The 19604-nt window shown below is 37.0% G+C and overlaps 1 protein-coding gene across 2 annotated transcripts in view; it reads left to right on the top strand.

The window, feature by feature from the left end:
* Positions 1–19604, top strand: part of ABCA3 (ATP binding cassette subfamily A member 3) — a 114807-nt gene that overhangs the window by 93400 nt on the left and 1803 nt on the right. For both annotated transcript variants that reach the window (XM_051969532.1, XM_051969533.1), the window contains exons 20-30: positions 1632–1905; positions 2093–2297; positions 3114–3333; positions 3948–4106; positions 5283–5455; positions 6309–6437; positions 6814–7008; positions 10172–10359; positions 18007–18177; positions 18775–18974; positions 19448–19521. In XM_051969532.1, coding sequence (XP_051825492.1) covers positions 1632–1905; positions 2093–2297; positions 3114–3333; positions 3948–4106; positions 5283–5455; positions 6309–6437; positions 6814–7008; positions 10172–10359; positions 18007–18177; positions 18775–18974; positions 19448–19521 — 1988 coding nt within the window. The remainder of the gene's footprint in view (positions 1–1631; positions 1906–2092; positions 2298–3113; positions 3334–3947; positions 4107–5282; positions 5456–6308; positions 6438–6813; positions 7009–10171; positions 10360–18006; positions 18178–18774; positions 18975–19447; positions 19522–19604) is intronic.

Here is a 19604-nt window from a genome sequence, read left to right as displayed (position 1 = left end):
ATCAAGATGATTTTGGATCCTGATTCTATCATCCACCACCTATACCTCATAGTTTTAGTGTAAGAATTGAATTCTTAGGCCAGTGAGAAACATATGAAATTCTTTCTATGATGTGCTAACAAGGACAAATAACTTTAAATACTTGTGACATCATACTGGCCATGATCCTAATATCGCATCTAATTCTCAAGACATTCCATAAATTACATTTTTGTAATGTGTATAAAGAATAATTTATTAATGAGTAAAAATTAAGAATAATTTTTAAAAAGTAGTTTTGACATAACTTCAAATTTTAATAGGCATACATTCTATGTTTTTATCATTATTGATCAAAGTATTGAATAGAATAATGCAAGAGCCTTATACAATGCTACTAATTACTTCCCTCCATGTTGACATCATTCAATTAAATTCAATAAGCATTTCTTTAGATAAGAGTTCTTAAATCCACTTAAGAAATTAGGTATGTTTTTCCATGAACTCAGCTCTTGATCATAGTGGTTGCCCTGATCTAGATGTTTCTCCAATTTAATAATGTCTTTCCCAAACGGTAGTACGCAAGCTGCCACATTCTGTTATTATCCTTTCAAAGGGTCTCTCCCATCTGCTCTCTTCTTCCCTCTCTCATGTTACCATTATCTCTGATTAGGCTTTTAATGCCTTGTTTCCATAACTACACAGTAGCCTTCTAACTAGTCTCTTCATTTACAGTCTCATAACCCTTTCAATCTGTCCTTCACATTGATGTCTGAATTAACCATCCTCATGTACATGTGTGATCATGTCAGTGTTGCTCAGAATGTCAGTGACATCCTATTTTGGTGGTTGAGTTATTTCACACTCTTTGTGACTCCATTTGGGCTTTTCTTGACAAAGATACTGGAATAGTTTTTTTTTTTTTAACAGTTCATTTTACAGAGGAGAAAACTGAGCCAAATAGATTGAGTGACTTGCCCAGGACCACACAGCTAGTAAGTGTCTAAGGTCAGATTTAAACTCAGGAAGGTGAGTCTTCCTGGCTCCAGGCTAGCCATTCTATCCATTGAGCCATTACATCCTATTAGCTATCAAATAAAGTTTCATTGCCAGAGTCTGGCATTCAATAACCTCAAAACTATAAAACCAACCAATAATAGCAGGCTTATTTCACATATTTACCCTTTTTTGGTACTCCATCCTCCTGTAGTTGTGGAACTTAGTGTTCCACAAACGTGTTCCATGATTTCTCAGCTTTCTGCTTTTGCTTGTGTTATTCCTTAGACTTGGAATAACCTCCCATCCTAGCCATTCTTCCCTGTTACCCACTGCAAATCTACTGATATTTCAAAACATGGTCCATATACCTTCTCCTTCATGAAGCTTTCCCCAGTTCCTCTCATCAAAAAGTATCTTTCCTCAGAACTTTAATAGCATTTGATACCTTTGTATATTCTATATTCTGTGTATTATAGTCATTTGAGTACATCTCTCTCTCTCCACACACACATATACATCTATTTGTAACTTGTAAGCTCTTTGAGAGCAGAAATTCTCACATATCTTTGAATACTTAATACAAGGTTTTGCATTTAATAGGTACTTGATAAATATCTATTTAATTGAGTTTAATTGTTGCTTCCCCACACAAGGTGATTTAGAAGAGTTCCTGATTTTTAGAGCCTCAGTAGAAGGTGAAGGATTTAATGAACGATGCCTTGTGGCAGCTTCCTTCAGAGATGTCGGAGACCAGACAGTTATCACTGCTCTGTTCAACAACCAAGCCTACCATTCTCCTGCCACTGCCCTGGCTGTTGTGGACAATATTCTGTTCAAGCTGCTTTCTGGCCCCAGTGCCTCCATTACTGTCTCCAACTACCCTCAGCCCAGAGGTGCTGGACAGGCCACATCAGAACAAGCCGATGAGTAAGTATGTGAACCTGGATTTTACCCAGATCCGAGGCTTTGGTTCCATGGGCAGTTTCCCCTGCTTGGCTGGTTGTAATTTTTTGTTAGTAGGTCACGTTCTGGAATGTAGCTATTAGTAAAAATCCTCTTTTCTTCTAACTAGAAGCACTGAAAGCTCTCCTCTAATCCATTCTGTCTCCTGCAGGAGCCATACTGGATTTCACCTAGCTCTTAATTTGCTCTTCAGCATGGCTTTCTTGGCCAGTACGTTCTCAATCCTGGCAGTCATTGAAAGAGATATGAAGGCAAAGCACATTCAGTTTGTCAGTGGAGTCTATGTCATTCATTTTTGGCTTTCTGCCCTGCTATGGGATCTCCTTACCTTCCTTGTCTCCTGTTCCCTGCTCCTGGTGAGTGTTGAATAAGGTGTCAGTTGAAACCCTATTTCCCACACATTATAAGTGATTTATTTTTGTTTTTAATTTCTTTTAAGTGTTTTATTTGATGCTCTTTTCTTTTTTTAATATGGCTGTTACTTTCCAATGACCATCCCCCCAAATAGAACTTTTCCTTGTAAGGAATAAGGATAGTTAAGCTAACCATATTCAAGTAAAACTGACCATGTTGAGTGTCTGCACCTATTGTCACCACCTTTCTTCTATGGGGTAGCAAACTTGTGTCACCATTAGTCCTCTGATATCACTACTGGATGTTGTGTTAACCAGAGTTCCAAGGTTACTCAGTCTTTTTCCAGTTCTTCTTAATTCTTCTCCTTTGGCCATTGGTACCCAGGAACTAATCTGTCCAAGGAACTTGATTGCTGAGGAAGTGATGTTAGAAACTTCTTGCCTCACTTTCCTGGGCTCTGCAGAAAGAGGAATCTTTTCTAGACCTCAATCCCCCTATTGGGAACCCATTAGGCTGTTAGTAGGAGAAATCTTCACAAGTTAGAGCATCTTTCCTCTGATTCTTTCCAGAAAGAAGAGAGGGAATCTCCTCTCACTAGGATAATCAGGATAAAGGTCACCTTTAGACCTGTCTTCCTCAGACTCCTTTAGAAACACCTGATATGCCCATTTTTAATGGGAGATTAAGAGTTCTGTATCTATTTTAAAAAGTACTTGAAATTGCATTTCATTGTTTTTTCTTCTGATGTTATAAGTTACTCTCTTGTTGCTTGTGTTCCCTTTTTCCCCATTTCCCTTTCACATATCTCTGTGGCCTAGGTGGTGTTCAGAGCCTTCGATGTGGAAGTTTTCACCCAGGATAACCACCTTGCAGATGCTTTGATGATCTTAATGCTCTATGGCTGGTCCATCATCCCCCTCATGTACCTGATGAGTTTCTTTTTCTCTGGAGCTGCAGCTGCCTACACCAGACTTAGCATATTCAACATCCTCTCGGGCCTTGCCACCTTCCTCATCATCAGCATCTTGCGCATGCCAGGTGGGGGACATTGAATTTGTCACCATCATCCCCCAGCAGACACATTATCCTGCTTCAGATAATGAGCATCTGAGAAGTGGCCTCCTGAATGAGGATGATCATTAAGCAAGCAATCTCTGAAATATCAGTGAAAGTGTCTACTTTTCATAAATCTTTCAGTCTAGTGCTGGAACTAAATCAGCATGCTGACATTGAGTTAGGAAAATAGGCTGCTTGGGTGGAGCTACCTCATTACTCTTTCTTCACATAACTGGAAACCATTTTGGATGAGTATTTGGAGGAATTGTTGCAATTTCCTCCTTGACAATCTGTTTTCTCTAGTTTGAGGAGGAATGTTCAAGGGAACCTGGGAATGTACCCAGTGCTTTTAGGCCAGAGATAATTTCTGACATCCAGGCCTGATGTAAGGTGCACTGATAATATGAGTGAAAGATACAAAGTTGAGGAGTTTGATAACACTTGTCCATTTTGAGAAAATTCCCAAAGTAATGAAAGGATTATTATTGTGCAGATAATATATGTAGCTTCAGGTTATCTCACTAGCTTAGTTTGGCTACCCTAGGGAATAATCAGTTTGCTACACAGTAAACTAATCTATTACATTTCCATTACAGGACTAAAATTGTTGCAACTTTCTAAAACCTTGGATATGGTTTTCTTGGTATTACCCAGTCATAGTCTTGGAATGTCCATCAGCAACTTTTTTGAAAACTTTGAGACCAAGAGATACTGCACATCCTCTGAGATTGCAGCTCATAACTGCAAGAAATTTAGTGAGTATCTTGAATTTCCTTAGGCCCTGGTTTAACAGTCCTTTTCTTGCCACCTTTCCTACTTAAAGCAGACAGAGGATAAACTGGAGGTAGTATAATCTTCCTTGAAAGAAAAAAGGCTGGAGCATCCTCAGGAGACACAGAAGTTATTTCTCAAACATGGAAGAATCTCTGTAAAGTACTTGGAGGTTTTGAGAAGTGTCCCAGGGGAAAAATCCAAAGTAGTCCATGGCACATGAACTGTGCTGATTCAGGAGAATGTATTGTTTTCCAATAAGCTTTGCAAGCCATTGAGTAAGAAAAGCAATATACTATTGTGGATAGAGCACTAGATTTGGAGTCGGAAAATTCTTTTTGCCGCTCACTATGTCACCATTGACAAATCATTATCCCTCTCTGGACCTCAATTTCCTTATTTGTAATATGAGAGTTTTGGTCTAGATAATCTTTCTAAAGTTTCTCCTTTTTCTGTGACATGTTCCCAAGCCATAGATCAGAGGTAAAGCAGAGAACATCCTAGAGGAATAGAAATAAAGGAAGAGAATAAAAATGTTAATAAATCCTTGTTGCTGGAGATGACTTGACAATGTTAGGGCATTGAGCTAACTGCATTCTAGATCCACACCCAAAAGTCATGTCCCCAAGAGACTTGGAGACCCACCTCTGGAGTATTCCTAAACAGTGACCCGTTAATAAAGTTTTTAGGCTCCGTATACACACAGCGGAAAATCTGTAATTCAGACTTATAACTTTAGGATACCTGGAAGCAACAGAGCAGAAGGCAGTTTGATATGAATGAAACCAGTAGTGTAATGGTGGAGAAGAGGGAAAGGAAACACAGGGCTTCTTCCCTTCCCAGGAACCTAGTTAACATTGGCTGCAGTTCAGGTAGGTTGAGGCCTTTCTCTAAACATTTACCTCTTCCCCAAATCTTTTATAGCATGACCACACTGAGTTTGCTACAGGGTAGGAAATCAGAGGTTAATAGGAAGCTGAATTACCCAAATTATGGGAAGAATGATGTGACCTTCATGGACCTCTCAAAAGATAGCTGGGTCCTTTTGGGAATAATCTGAAGGGAGTGACAGGGAAGTCTTTCCACAGTAAATAAAAGGGAAGAGAGAAGCATAAACCTCAGCGTTTTAAAGTAAACACATGTCCTTTTACCATTTCCAGATATTAATTACCAAGAGAATTTCTTTGCATGGAAAGCTCCTGGGATTGGAAAATACATGACTTCTATGGCTGTTTCAGGCTTTGTTTTCCTCATTCTTCTTTTCCTCATTGAAACTAATCTCCTCTGGAGACTGAGAACTTTGGTCAGTAGCATCTTCAGAACACAGAACTGGGTAAGTAAAATAACTTTATGAGATTTCATTTCTCCTCAGCTCTAGACTGGATAAAGGAGATGAATCTAGCCATCTTTCTTGAAGGAAAAAAATACATTTGAATCAGATTTAGCTAACCTATCTTAAGTTTGTCCCTATATCCATGAACACTGTATAACTTCTGCCAATCTGAAAATAAGGACTGATCAGGGACATGATTTCAAACTTCATTTTCCATAATGGTCCTATTTGAAATCTTTAGGCTATCTACAGGATCCAAGAAATGGGAAACAAGATTTTATTTTTAAATCTCATCAAAGTGCTATTTCAGAAAAATAGACACAATATACAATACAATACAATGTACAACAGACAGACAAATGAATCTGTTGTCAGAAAAGGAAGTAAAGGAATCTGCCTCCTCCATTTGAACAGTAAGCTCACTCATTCATTTGAGATCCCATATTCACTCTTTTGATGAATAGTTGACATTATCAGTAGTATAATAATGTTTGGTTTTGGAGTTTGGTAAAATGGCTAAGTGGATGGAAATGACTGAGCCCTGTTCCTCTGTACTACATCATAAAGGCAGTAAAAATATATAAAATGAAAAGTGAAAAAAAAGTAATCCCAATTACTTTTATTGTGTTTTGCTTACCTGTTTTCAGAGATAGTGGATGCTGGGAGATTCAGTATTGAGTTCACTGAGATTTTGTATGTCTTCTCTAGAGAATATTGTATTTTTTCCAAGGTTTCTGAAGACCTAACACATTTCTATTGCCCTCAGACCTTGCTTTTCTAACCTCCTTCCAATCCAGTTGAGCCAGACATCTTCAGGGTATTTTTATCTTTAATCCTTGTCTCTGGAACCCAGGCACAGATACATCTCCAATCATCAGTAATTCCAAAAGATCAAGATGTAGAAGATGAGAAAAAGAAAGTGTTGGAATCCCTACCAGAGTTGTTGCTAAATACCCCACTGGTTATTAAGGAACTCACAAAGGTAAGGCCAGATTTTGGTCATTGTTATCCTAGTTCTTCCCATCTACAGCATATTAGATGTGTCATTAACTTGGAGCTCCTGGTCTCTAAAATGTGTATATGTTTTTTTATGTGTGTTTGTGTATATGTATGTATATATATACATAGATGGAGAGAGAGAGATAGTGATGTCTATATCTATATATATAGATATATGTATGTATATATCTAGATAGATAAATAAATATAGATATGTGGAACAGTAACCTGGAAGATAGGGCGAAACAACACTTGTATTGCATTCCTAGGAAGTGGAGCTTATGTTTATTTCTTAAGGGTCTGCAGCCCCAATTTTCACAGTATCTCAATCTGTGGGTTCTCTGTTGGGTACATCTTAGGTGTACAGCCAGAGGGTGCCCTTCCTAGCTGTGGACAGGATCTCTCTCACAGTCCAGAAAGGGGAGTGCTTTGGACTTCTGGGTTTCAATGGAGCTGGGAAAACTACTACCTTCAAAATGCTGACTGGCGAGGATACTATTACCTTTGGAGATGCTTTTGTTGATGGCTACAGCATCATCAGTGACATCAAAAAGGTAGGATTTGTCCAGAAGAACATAATGACCTGAGATGAATGTGTCTTCATTAAAAAGAAGAAACAAACAGAAGAAGTTGTTCCCATTTCATTTTCTGCTTTCTGTGGCATTAATAGGTTATGTGCACAATGTTCTCACTCCCTGTCTCTCAGCAGTCTTTTAAGCAAATGGATTTTTCCAGTCAACTGATGAATCAGTAAACATTTAGTAAGTACCTGCAATGTTCTGGGCACTGTGCTAGATACTGGTATAACAGATACAGGATGTACTGTAGTGTAGGCCAGAGGTAAGGGGCAGAGAAGGAGAAGCAATGCCTGGATGAGTAGATACAAAATAGACGTAGGATAGTTTTGGGAGAAGGCACTGGCATCCAGGGGTTTAGGAAAGGATTCATGTAGAAGATGGTGGTTCAGCTGACCTCTGGAGAAAACAGGATTTTTAGAAGCAGAGAGAAGGAGGATATATTCCAGGCATGGAGAGGGAAAACCTTATTATTTATACCCCATCCTTCACTGAAAGCTCCTAATTCCCATACTTTCATTAGCTGGAAATCCAAACCCATTTCATTTTAGCCAGTTATTTAGATCCCAAATTTTCCTCTGTTCTGAATATCCAACTTCCATTTGGCATTAATAATAAAAACACTTGTCTTCCTAAACTTTTTCCCCAAGATTTCATAATGTTCTTTCTGGTAGTCCCATTTTTCACCAAATAAGTCAACTGAGCAAATCTCTCTCTTTTTTATCAAGTCAACAGAGAGCTATCTTGGTGTGGCCCTCCACAGGGAACCACCAGTATTCCCTGCTCATCTCTTCTTTCTCTATTCCTTAATGATCTCTCATCTGATGGCTTTTATGGCCCTAAATCATCTCTCCTTAGAATCTAAGAAGCTGATTTCTTTCTTTTTTCAATTTCACAAACTTTTTAATAGTTAAAAATTTTTATGTAAATAATATTTTTACACTTATATGTAACGATAACTTTCAACTTACATTTTTGTAAGATTTTGAGTTGCAAATTTTTCTCCTTTCCTTCCATTCCTCCTTTCCAAGAAGACAGGCAATATAGATTATATATGTGCAGTCTTAGTAAACATATTTCCACATTAATCATGTTGTGAAAAAAAAGAAAACCAAACAAAAGGGAAAAGCCACAAAAAACAAGTGAAGGTAGTATAAGAAGCTGCTTTCTTATGAGAAGATCTAGCTCTCTCTCCATATTTATTATTTAGCTCCAGATATTTAATGGACCTCTTTCCTCCCCTTTTCTCTGTCTTATTTTTCTATCTTGTATTCTCTTGTTACAAGGTAACTATTTCACATATTTTTTCACAGAATTATTCTTCTTTGTTTCTTCCTTGAAGTCATTCTTTCAAGGACACTTCATTTTCCTTGATATCCTGGCAAGCTAACTTGTTTTTTTCAGCCTTTTGACCTTCTTTTCTAGGGCAGAAATCAAAAGAGATGTTACTTAGTATTGGCAAAAAAAAAAAAAAAAAGTACATTCCTTTTAGGTCACTGCAGATTTCTCCTTGCCCTCCATACTTGCTTAAAAGAAAGATCCTCAGTTTCTTTGTCCTCTTGCCAGTTAGCCAAAAGGGCTACCTTCATGACTAACTTCAAGGCTAACTTGCTATCCGTTTAATGCACAATCCACAGGGAGTTCTTTTTTTTTTTTTTAATATAGCTTTTTATTTACAAGATATATGCATGGGTAATTTTTTCAGCATTGACAATTGCCAAATCTTTTGTTCCCACTTTTCCCCTCCTTTCCCCCACCACCTGGCCCAGATGGCAGGTAGACCAATACATGTTAAATATGTTAAATTATATGTTAAATACAACATATGTATACATATTCATAGTTATTTTGCTGTACAAGAAGAATTGGACTTTGAAATAATGTACAATTAACCTCCCACAGGGAGTTCTTGACCAGGATTTAATTTACTAATGGGGTAACTTACTGTTTTTGGAAAAATGGATGTTTCAGTTGTCAATAAGTGTGTTCCTACTATGTCCACAGAAATGCTTCCTGGAGAGAAAACTAGTTTTCTCTTTTCCTTTGAATTCTAGACATATTTTGTTCTTACCCAGCTTCCTCCTTCACCAGTAAGCACATAAAGTCCATGTGAATAGCAAACCACCAGAGATACAGTCTGAACTGAAGATTTGGGTTGACATTTTGGGAGAATATATAAGGCCTTCAATTTTTTTGCCCACAGCCTTCTTGGCTTTGTTGTCCATCACCAGACGGTGATGCTAGTAGGATGGTAGGTTGGTGTACTTGCTGGCACATTACTAGAGCTATGAAGACCCACAAAGAAAACAATTTAAGTCATTTAATCCAACAATAGATGCTTTAACATCTAGCCAGATATGATTTTCCTAAGTCTCAGAGTTTTTTAGCAGAAATATCTTTGAGAGAGAAAAGGGAAAAATTCTATTTGTCTGCTGTACACATACACAAAATATAGGTACTATTAGAATTTAAAACTAAAATATATAAAACTAATCTCACAAGCTAATTGATTGCCAAATGCTATTATTGACATGATTAATTCATGTTCTTGGACAATCTTCTTTGCATCTGGACACCTGCCTTGTTCCAGAGCCCATTTACAAGTTTGAGTGCCTTTATGCCCCAGGACTATATTTCCCTGCCTTTCTCATCCATATCTGTTTAATTATAAACCCATATTTGGAGATGTGGAGCAGCTATCCAAAGCATCTAGTGATGTTGATGATTTCATTGGGCCAGGCAAAATCCTCCAGTGTAACTTTCCACTTTTAAGTTTCTCTCAGTGTTTTTTTCTGAACATACTCATCTAAAATTTAGCAGAGTTTAATAGGTTATCTTGGCCCTGTGCTTATAGAAGAAACTTTAGGATAATCCTCATAGGGAGGCATCCAATCAGCTCCATCTATAGGGAATCTAGTGAATTCTCTTTTATTTTGTTTTTATTTATTTTAATTGTAATTGATTTGTGTTAGATAACAGGGAAAATCCCAGAAAAGGGAAGTGTTTGGAACAAACAACTCTCCTGGGTAGGATCATGGATAGAAAGTCCTTATTCTTGACAGATTCTATAGCACATGAATATTTCTCACTGGATCACCTCTTTCTACCTGCCCCTTCTCCTCTTGATTCATTATTGTTTCAGGTGCGGCAGCGAATAGGCTACTGTCCTCAGTTTGATGCTCTGTTGGAACACATGACTGGACGAGAGACTCTAGCCATGTATGCCCGGCTGCGGGGCATCCCTGAGTGCCATATTAGCAACTGCGTGAAGAACGTGCTCCAAGGACTGCTGCTGGAACCCCACGCAGACAGACTTGTCAAGACCTACAGGTAGGCCTCTTCCTTTACTTCCTCCACAGGGTGCCAGCTACAAAATGGCTTCTCCACCGCAACAGGGCAGCTCCCTCCTCGGGAGAGGGAATGGCTATTTCCGGCAGCCTTGTATATGAGAGACACGGAGACCCACTACTGTGGTCCCGGCACCTGCTGTCGGGCTGTCCATCCAGCGGCCAGCCCTTGTCTGCCAGGGCACCTCACAGCTCCCTTTGTTGTAGAGCAGTGTGGAGAGTGTTTTTTCTGCCAGCAGCCATTTGGAATAACATTATTCACAGGCCCCACATTACAATCAGCTTATGAACAGTGGGAGATTGGTGTGCTTCGCTTTCAGCTCATCATCCCTGCTGTTGCCTTAGCAACTGATTCCTCTGGCCTTGAATGGCCCAGGCCCACGTTCCCCACCCTTATAGAGGATCTGGGGAAAATATGGACAAAAATAAGAAAAGGTGATGTGTGTATGTATATGTGAAGGTTAGCAGCTGAAATGATGGAGGGAAAGCCTTCATCATGATTTCTTAAATCCATTAAAGCTGAGGGGTCACATATAGGATCTGCATTGAGGCTACAACCTCCTGGAATGAGGTCTGCCAGATTAAAAGGGTAATCGGAAAATGCTTGACTAAGCCAATAAAAATACAGTAGAACATAGATAGCATATATTTGTGGTTTTCTAAATCAATATGTGGTCTGCAGGCATCTTTATGTAGACACCACTACATTAAAATATAGGATTTTTTCTTGTGCTTTTCCTTCAGGGAATCCTTAGAGTATGATTTCCTTGATCTGTTATTTAAGTCTGTATTAATCAGACTGTATTAATTCTGTTTTGTTACAGATTTAAAGCTCCATTTTATCTTTGTTCTTAATGATTTTCTGCTTCTTTTCAGGGACATAATCAGTCATCTGTGTTTACCAGTTTCCTAGTTGCTCATTATTGCCTCCTGCATTATTTTGGGATATTTTAATATATTTACTTTAAATGTAGGAATTACCATTTTATCATATTTTTTTCAACATTTAATGAACTCATGTTAGTACAAGTACGAAAAATTCTGACACAAGCCATAGCTCACAGCTTAGAAGCCAGTCTGGGTGGCTGTGGTCAGCAGTCCCCTGTTCGGGTTTGGATCTGGTGATGGGCTTCCTTTGACTCAGGCTGAACCTCAGATGATAGACATGACAATACCATGACCATCCAGCTTGATGAGTAACTGCTTATCTTTAAGATCATCTGAGTTCAAATCCTGTTCCATATTTTCTCACTATCTTACTCTTATAAGTACCTCTCTGAGTCTGTTTTCTCCTCTATCACACAGAAAAAATAATAGCATCTGCCCCAAGAGGTTGCTGTAAAGATCAAATAAGATATATATCAAACACTTGAACTCTTAATGTGCTATTTAAAAATAAGCTTTGATATATATTATCATAGGTCTTTAATGGAGATTGGAAATATTCTATTTTGTCTATGTGATATATTTTTCTAGGCTCTTATTCTATTTGACTTATTTTAAGCATTTTTCATATTTATTTTCATATGATTTTATTTTATGCATCTAAAAGTATACTAAAAACATGGAGTTGTTATTATATTTTATTTATTCATTCAACAAAAACTCACTTTGTTTCCCTCCCAAATGAACTGACCCCCCAATTGAGAACAAAAGAAACACAAAACCCTTTTTATAAAAACAGAGAAAAACAAAACAAATTTCCATATTGGCCATATCCTATATAAATATGTCTCATTCTGCACTATGAATTCTTCACTTCTTACTCAGGAAGTAGGGTAGCATTTTTTATCATTAGTCCTCTGCAATCCTCATTGATTATTACATTAATTCTTTTGAATTAATTCTTTAGCATAATGTTATCATTATATACATTGTCTTCAGGTTTTGTTCACTTCCTTCCACATCACACACAGATCTTTCCATATTTCTCTGAAATCATCCCCTTCATCATTTCTAACAGTACTATTCAATCACATGTATATACTGTAACTATAACTATACACAGCAATTGGTGGATTCACCCTCAGGTTTCCATTTTCTGCCACCTTAAAGAGAGCTAGAAATGTTTTTACATTCTTAGGGTTAATTTTATTGAGGATTAATCTCTCCCTTATTGGACATTAGTATGTCCCTTAAACTACTCTCTTTTTAAATTCCCTCTTCTCCATTCTCCCTTTCCCCTCTTATTTCCCCACAAAGAGAAATGTGTTTTTGAACTCAACTCTGTATGTGTGTGTGTGTGTGTGTGTGTGTGTGTGTTCTTCCCTCTTTTGAGGTCTGAGAATAATTTTCATAGAATTGATAGTTGAATCCATATGAGCTGTTGAAATCACCAAGTAAAATAATATGTTAAGAGAAGAAAAGAAGGTTAGAGGAGAGCCTTATGCCATGCAACCTCCACTTTAGGAAGAGGGAATTAGAGAATGTTGAATGGAAAGATCCAGAGAGAAGGCATTAATGGTTATAAGCATGGAACAAATCTCTAGTGGAGTTTCCCAAGGACCTAGTCTTGATTCTGCATTAACATTTTTATCAATGATTTAGATAAAGATGACACATTTATAAAATTTGTAAATGAAACGGAAAGGGGTGGTTCACACTGGTTGTAACACTTTAAAAAAAATCTACAGTGTAGAGAGAACATTGGGCCAAATCTAATAAAAAATTTAACAAGATATAAATGAATAGTCTAAACCTGGGATTCAGGTTTTTTGGGATTTTGGGGGGATTCACAAAAATCAGCTTCACAAGAAAAATAATGTGGAAGAGACAAACACCTAAAAAAGACATGGGTGTGGCCTGAAAGCTCAATTTTAATCAACAGTATGATGTAACAGTCAAAAAAGCTTTTTTAGGTTGCAATGATAAAGGCCTGTTGTTTAGGGCTAAGGACTAGCAGGTGATGGGTGATAGTCCCGTTGTGCTGTCTCCTTTTGTTGTTTGGTTGCATCAGGGTCTTCATGATCCCATTTGGAGTATTTTTGGCAAAGATACTGGAGTGTTTTGCCATTTCTTATCCATTTACAAATGAGGGAACTGAGGCAAACAGGATTAAGTGACTTGCCCAAAGTCACACAGGTAATAAGTCTGAGACCACAATTGTTTTTTCCCCTGTTAGTATTTTATTTTTCCAAATACATATAAAGATAGTTTCCAACATTCATTTTTGTAACATTCATTTTTGTAAAATTTTGTATTCCAGACAGAAAGCAATCAGATGTAGGTTAAACACGTGCAATCCTTTTAAACATATTTCCATATTTGTCATGTTGTGCAAAAAAAAATCAGAACAAAAGGGAAAAAACCACGACAAAGAAAAAACAAACAGGAAAAAAAAAGGTGAAAATACTATGCTTCAATCCACCTACAGTCTTCTTGTTGCCATGTATAATGATTTCCTGCTTCTATTCATTTCCCTCAGCATCAGTTCATGTAAATCTCTCCAGTCCTCTCTGTATTCATCCTGCTGGTCATTTCTTACAGAACAATAGTATTCTATAACATTCATATACCATAACTCATTCAGCCAGTTTTCAATTGATGAGCATCCACTCACTTTCCAGTTCCTAGCCACTACAAAAAGGGCTGCCACAAACATTCTTGCACATACAGGTCCCATTCCTTCCCTTAAGATCTCTTTGAAATATAAGCCCAGTAATAACACTGCTGGATCAAAGGGTATGCACAGTTTGATAGCTCTTTGGACACAGTTCCTAACTGCTTTCCAGAGTGGTTGGATCAGTTCACAACTCCACCAATGATGTATTAATGTCCCAGTTTTCCCACATCCCTTCCAACAATTATCATTATCTTTTCCTGTCACCTTAGCCAATCTGAGAGGTGTGTAGTCGTAACTCAGAGTTGTATTAATTTTCATTTCTCTAATCCATAGTGATTTAGAGCATTTTTTCATATAATTAGAAATTACTTTTATTTCTTCATCTGAAAATTGTTCACTTCCTTTGATGGGGCCAAATTTGAACTCAGGTCTTTTTGACTTCAGGCTTGGGCTCCCTATTTACTATTCCACCTAGCTGCTCCATGCTGTCTCCCATCACACCATATCTATAGCATGGTGTTCAGTTCTGGGCGCCACATTTTAGGGAGGCCAGTAATAAACAATCAAAATAGTAAAGAAATATATATTTATTGGTATCATGCAGAATGAAGATTAGAATGAAAGCCCTTTAGCCTAAAAAAAAAGGAATAGAGGCAGGGAGAGGAAGCAGAGGGAAAGGAAGAGCATCAAGAATTGTCTATAAAGTTTTGAAGGACTTTCCTTTTGAAAAGAGATGAGACTTTTTTTCTGTATGGAATAACTAGGAAAAATAAGTTGCAAGTTTAGACTGATCCAAGGGAAAATTTCCTGCTATGTAGAAATTTGCTTCATGAGATAGTTTCTTCCTCATTAGAAGACTTTAAGTGAAGGCTGTGTGATATGTGAAATACGTTGTAGAGAGGATTCTTTTTCATATGTGGTTTGGATTATATGGTCTTTAAGATATTGTAACAAGATAAAAGTAGTTAAGTATCAAATATTCAAACCTGGTGTGATATTTAGTAATAAAATTTTCATGTACTGCATAAATATTTTAAAAGCATTGAAGAAAAAGTAATTTCTATTATTAATGAAGACGCTAGAAATGAAAAAAAAGATGCTCTTTATTTCACAATCCCATTACCGTCACTAAATCCCAGTGAAATAAAGAGAGATCCAAGAAATAATAACAGGTAGAGGAAGAATAAATAAATTGCTATTTGCAGATTATATGATCGTGTGCCTAGAAAATGTAAATAAATGTAAAAAAATACAGAGTAGCACTTAAAATCATAAATGAATTTTACAAAAATGTAGCTTGTAAAATAAACCCACAAAATTAATCAGATTCATGTCTGATTAATCCAGAGAAAGAACTAATAAATAGAAATATATACAGTATGATTTACATACATACACACACATATTTACAGGTTTATATCTAATGGTAATTTTTTCTAGAGCAGAATGAAAAGGGAGGGAGAAAAAAAAAACACAGAACAAAAGAAAGCTTAGAAGGAAACACAAAACAGCAGGGTACCTTTGAAAGTGATATGTAGTATTTATTAAATAGTTTTGGTTTGTGGGTTGTTTTTTTTTTTTTTAAGAAAACAATGTTTGGGCTTTTATCCTAAAGAGATTTTAAAGAGGGAAAGGGACCTACATGTTCAAACATGTTTATAGCAGCCCTTTTTTGTAGTGGGAAGAAACTGGAAACTGAGGGGATCTCATCAGGTCATGGTTGAATAAGTTAAGATATATGAATGCTATGGAATATTACTGTTCTATAAGAAATGATCAGCAGGATGATATCAGAGAGGCCTTGAGAGACTTACACGAACTGATGCAAAGCAGAATTGAGCAGGAGATCATTGTACATGGCAACAAGATTATATTTTCAACAATGAGATGATTCAGGCCAGTTCCACTTGTTCAATCATGAAGAGAGCCATCTACACCCAAAGAGAGGACTGGGGGGACTGAGTGTGGATCACAATATGGTATTTTCACCTTTTCTGTTGTTGTTTGCTTGCATTTTGTTTTTTTTCACAATTTTTTCCTTTTTAATCTGATTTTTCTTATGCAGCAAGATAATTATATAAATATATATACATATATTGGATTTAACATATATTTTTACCATATTTAACATATATTGGATTACTTGCTACCTGGGAGAAGAGGTGGGGAAGAGGTAAGGGAATTGGAACACAAGGTTTTACAAAGATCAATGTTGAAAAATTGTACATGCAAAATTTTATTTTTGAAAATAAAAAGCTTTAATTTAAAAAAAGAAAGCATTATAAAATGGAAATTCATGGTTTTATATTGAATCCTCTTTTTATGTTATGGACATGGAAATGTTCCCCTTTTTGTCTTTTTGTATTTAAGTTCAAAATTAATTTTAAAAATTTAGTAGGAAAAAAAAGTTAATACTACTTCCCCCCATTTAACTGATAGTCTGAATAATTTGAAATTCTAAGAGTATATTTCAATAGATTTTTATAAAATTATAGTAAAAGTTAATATTGAAAAATAGGACAAAAATATTTATAACTATATTTGAGATAATTGGGAAATTGTTTCCAAAATGTTTACCTTATCATCATAATTTTACTTTTCTTTTGTGTATTAGTTTATTTTTATGTCATCAGTTATTACATATTTTATATAGTCATATAATCATCTCATTACTATTAATTTCTTCTATTCTATAATTTAAATAATTAAGAAATTATTTCCCACCTATAATTGGAATACAAATGCTATTCCATTTCCTTAAAATATTTTTTAAGTGTCCAATTCTTTAACATCTTTGGAATTTACTATGGTAGAGGATGTTAATTATGGGTCTGATTTTATTTTTCTCTGTATTAGTATCCAATTTACCTCGAGTCATTTATTTCATTGTTGTTTGTTTTCTGTTGCATTATTTTATTGGAGTCATCACATATTAAACTCTTCTAGTAGTTTGAATATTCATCTACACATCCCCTTTTCTTCTAGGTATTTTTTCCATATTTTAATCCAGCAGCAGTTTTAAAAATTGTTGAAGTGATTTCTCCCTCATCTGATCCCCCAATATTGTGTTCTTTTTATCTAATTATTTTACTTTATATTTTATTTTATATATATATATATATATATATATATATATATATATATATGCATGCACATACGTATGTATATAAATATAAAATATAACAAGTACAAAAATTATATAAGGACTTTATGACATAAGGAAGATAAGGCATATATATATATATATATATATATATATCTTCCTTATATCATAAAGTTCTTGAAGAAAATTATATACAATAAGGTCTTAATAAATGTCATTTAATAGGACAGCTAGATGGTGCAGTGGATAGAGCACTAGCCCTGAAGTCAGAGGACCTGACTTCAAATGTGTTCTCAGACACTTTACACTTCCTAGCTCTGTGACTCTGAGCAAGTCACTTAACCCCAGTTGCCTCAGCCAAAAAAAAAAAAAAAAAAAAATTTAAAAATTAAATAAAATAAATGTCATTTAAATGAATGCATATTTGGATAGTTATTTATATCCTATAGGTGGCTATAGTTTAAAAAAAAAAAAAAGTCTAACTGGGAGGTAGATAAATTTACATTTCCTGTCCCTCCACTCCCCAGTTTTCTGGACTAGACATTGGGTATTTCCAGAGTGGTTGGATCAGTTCACAACTCCACCAATGATGTATTAATGTCCCAGTTTTCCCACATCCCCTCCAACAATCATCCTTATCTTTTCCTATCACCTTAGCCAATCTGAGAGGTGTGTAGTCGTACCTCAGAGTTGTATTAATTTTCATTTCTCTAATCCATAGTGATTTAGAGCATTTTTTCATATGATTAGAAATTACTTTTATTTCTTCATCTGAAAATTGTTCACTTCCTTTGATGGGGCCAAATTTGAACGCAGGTCTTTTTGACTTCAGGCTTGGGCTCCCTATTTACTATTCCCCCTAGATGCTCCATGCTCTTTCCCATCACACTATATCTATAGCGTGGTGTTCCGTTCTGGGCTGTATTTTACAGTTACACTATTTCTTCTCTTCTTTTGTGACATAGTGGTGGCAACAAGCGTAAACTGAGCACGGGTATTGCCTTAATCGGAGAGCCTTCAGTCGTCTTCCTGGATGAGCCATCCACTGGCATGGACCCTGTAGCTCGGCGCCTGCTCTGGGATACGGTGACTCGAGCCCGTGAATCTGGCAAGGCCATTGTTATCACCTCCCACAGGTGTGGAGCTTTCACTTTGATACATGTAGAGAAAGACCTAGGGGAACTGAAGGGGGTGGTAGGAAGAATATCTGGTCGAGGTAGGAGATGGTCTCAAATCCCAAGGGTGGAACACTTAGTGTCCACTTTGCTGGTCCTTGGTTCCTCTCTTCTCAAACTGAGGAGTTTGAAGTAAGTGTCTTCTAAGGCTTCCTTTCAGCCTTCTGTTCTGGTAATATAAACTGCACCAGGGACCAGGATGAGGCATGAGGATAGGACTGGGAACATGGATTGGTACAGATCTCCTGTGTGTTCATGGAACTCTTCATGTTAGGTAAAGAAGAAGAATTATAAGAAACTGATTCCACTGGCAGGGGAAAAGACATGTAGGGATGTGTGCTATGGGATGGCTTAACGGTGGGAGGAACTTCTACCAGATTTGGAGATCTGGGCAACGTTTCTTCCATTTTACGCTGTCTTCTCTGCCTCCACTGATTCCCCAGCCTTCACCTAAGGCCTGTATTACCAAGCCTGCCCTCTGTAGAGCCAGGAACCACAACCGTCACTCTCAGAAAGGATTCTCTAGTCCTTTGTCCCTTTAATCTCTTGACTTTCCAGCATGGAAGAATGTGATGCTTTGTGCACCCGATTGACCATGATGGTGAATGGACAGTTCAAGTGCTTGGGCAGCCCACAGCATCTCAAGAGCAAGTTTGGGAGTGGCTATACCCTCTTAGCCAAGGTTAAAAGCGACAGGCAGGAGGGGAAAATGGAGGCCCTGGAGTTGTTCAAGATTTTTATCAACCAGACTTTCCCAGGTAATGTAACCAAAAGCTTCCTTGTAGAACCCCTGGCCAGACATGGGATTCTCAGAAAGCAAGGGGGAGGGCACTGAGATTCCTACTAGTTTTGTTTCGGGCCATGTAGATTTTCCCAGATATAGTCTATATCTGGTGATTTCTTCAGGTATCTGCAAACTGATTCTTGAGGAGTCAAACTTATTTTGCACACCTACTTTCATCTCCTTAAGGAGTTAAAACTCACTGCTGTCAGCAGCTGAGCAGCCTTGGGAACAAAAATGAATGTGTTACAGAAATTTAATTGCTTAGGGTCTTCCAAAGCCAAAGAGAAAAAAGGGGGTGTTTAAATGCTCTGCTTTTTTATTAACTGCACTCTGGTCATGTGGATAATTGAATTGACTGAAGTTGATAACATAGGTTGAAAACAACACCTGATAAGAAAGCCTTAGCTCACTGTATCCCTCATGGGAACTGTCTTTTTCCCCTGGCAGGAAGCATCCTAAAGGATGAACACCAAGGAATGGTCCATTACCATCTGCCCAGTAAGGACCTCAGCTGGGCAAAGGTATGTATGGAACGGCTTCCCAGTGTTAGGTTATAGTGATGCTGCCCCCAGCAAGAGACACTGGCAAATGACCTGGTCTTTGG

Source organism: Antechinus flavipes, chromosome 1, assembly GCF_016432865.1.
Source record: "Antechinus flavipes isolate AdamAnt ecotype Samford, QLD, Australia chromosome 1, AdamAnt_v2, whole genome shotgun sequence".
NCBI classification, from domain to species: domain Eukaryota; kingdom Metazoa; phylum Chordata; class Mammalia; order Dasyuromorphia; family Dasyuridae; genus Antechinus; species Antechinus flavipes.
This window is presented reverse-complemented; position numbering and strand designations above follow the sequence as displayed.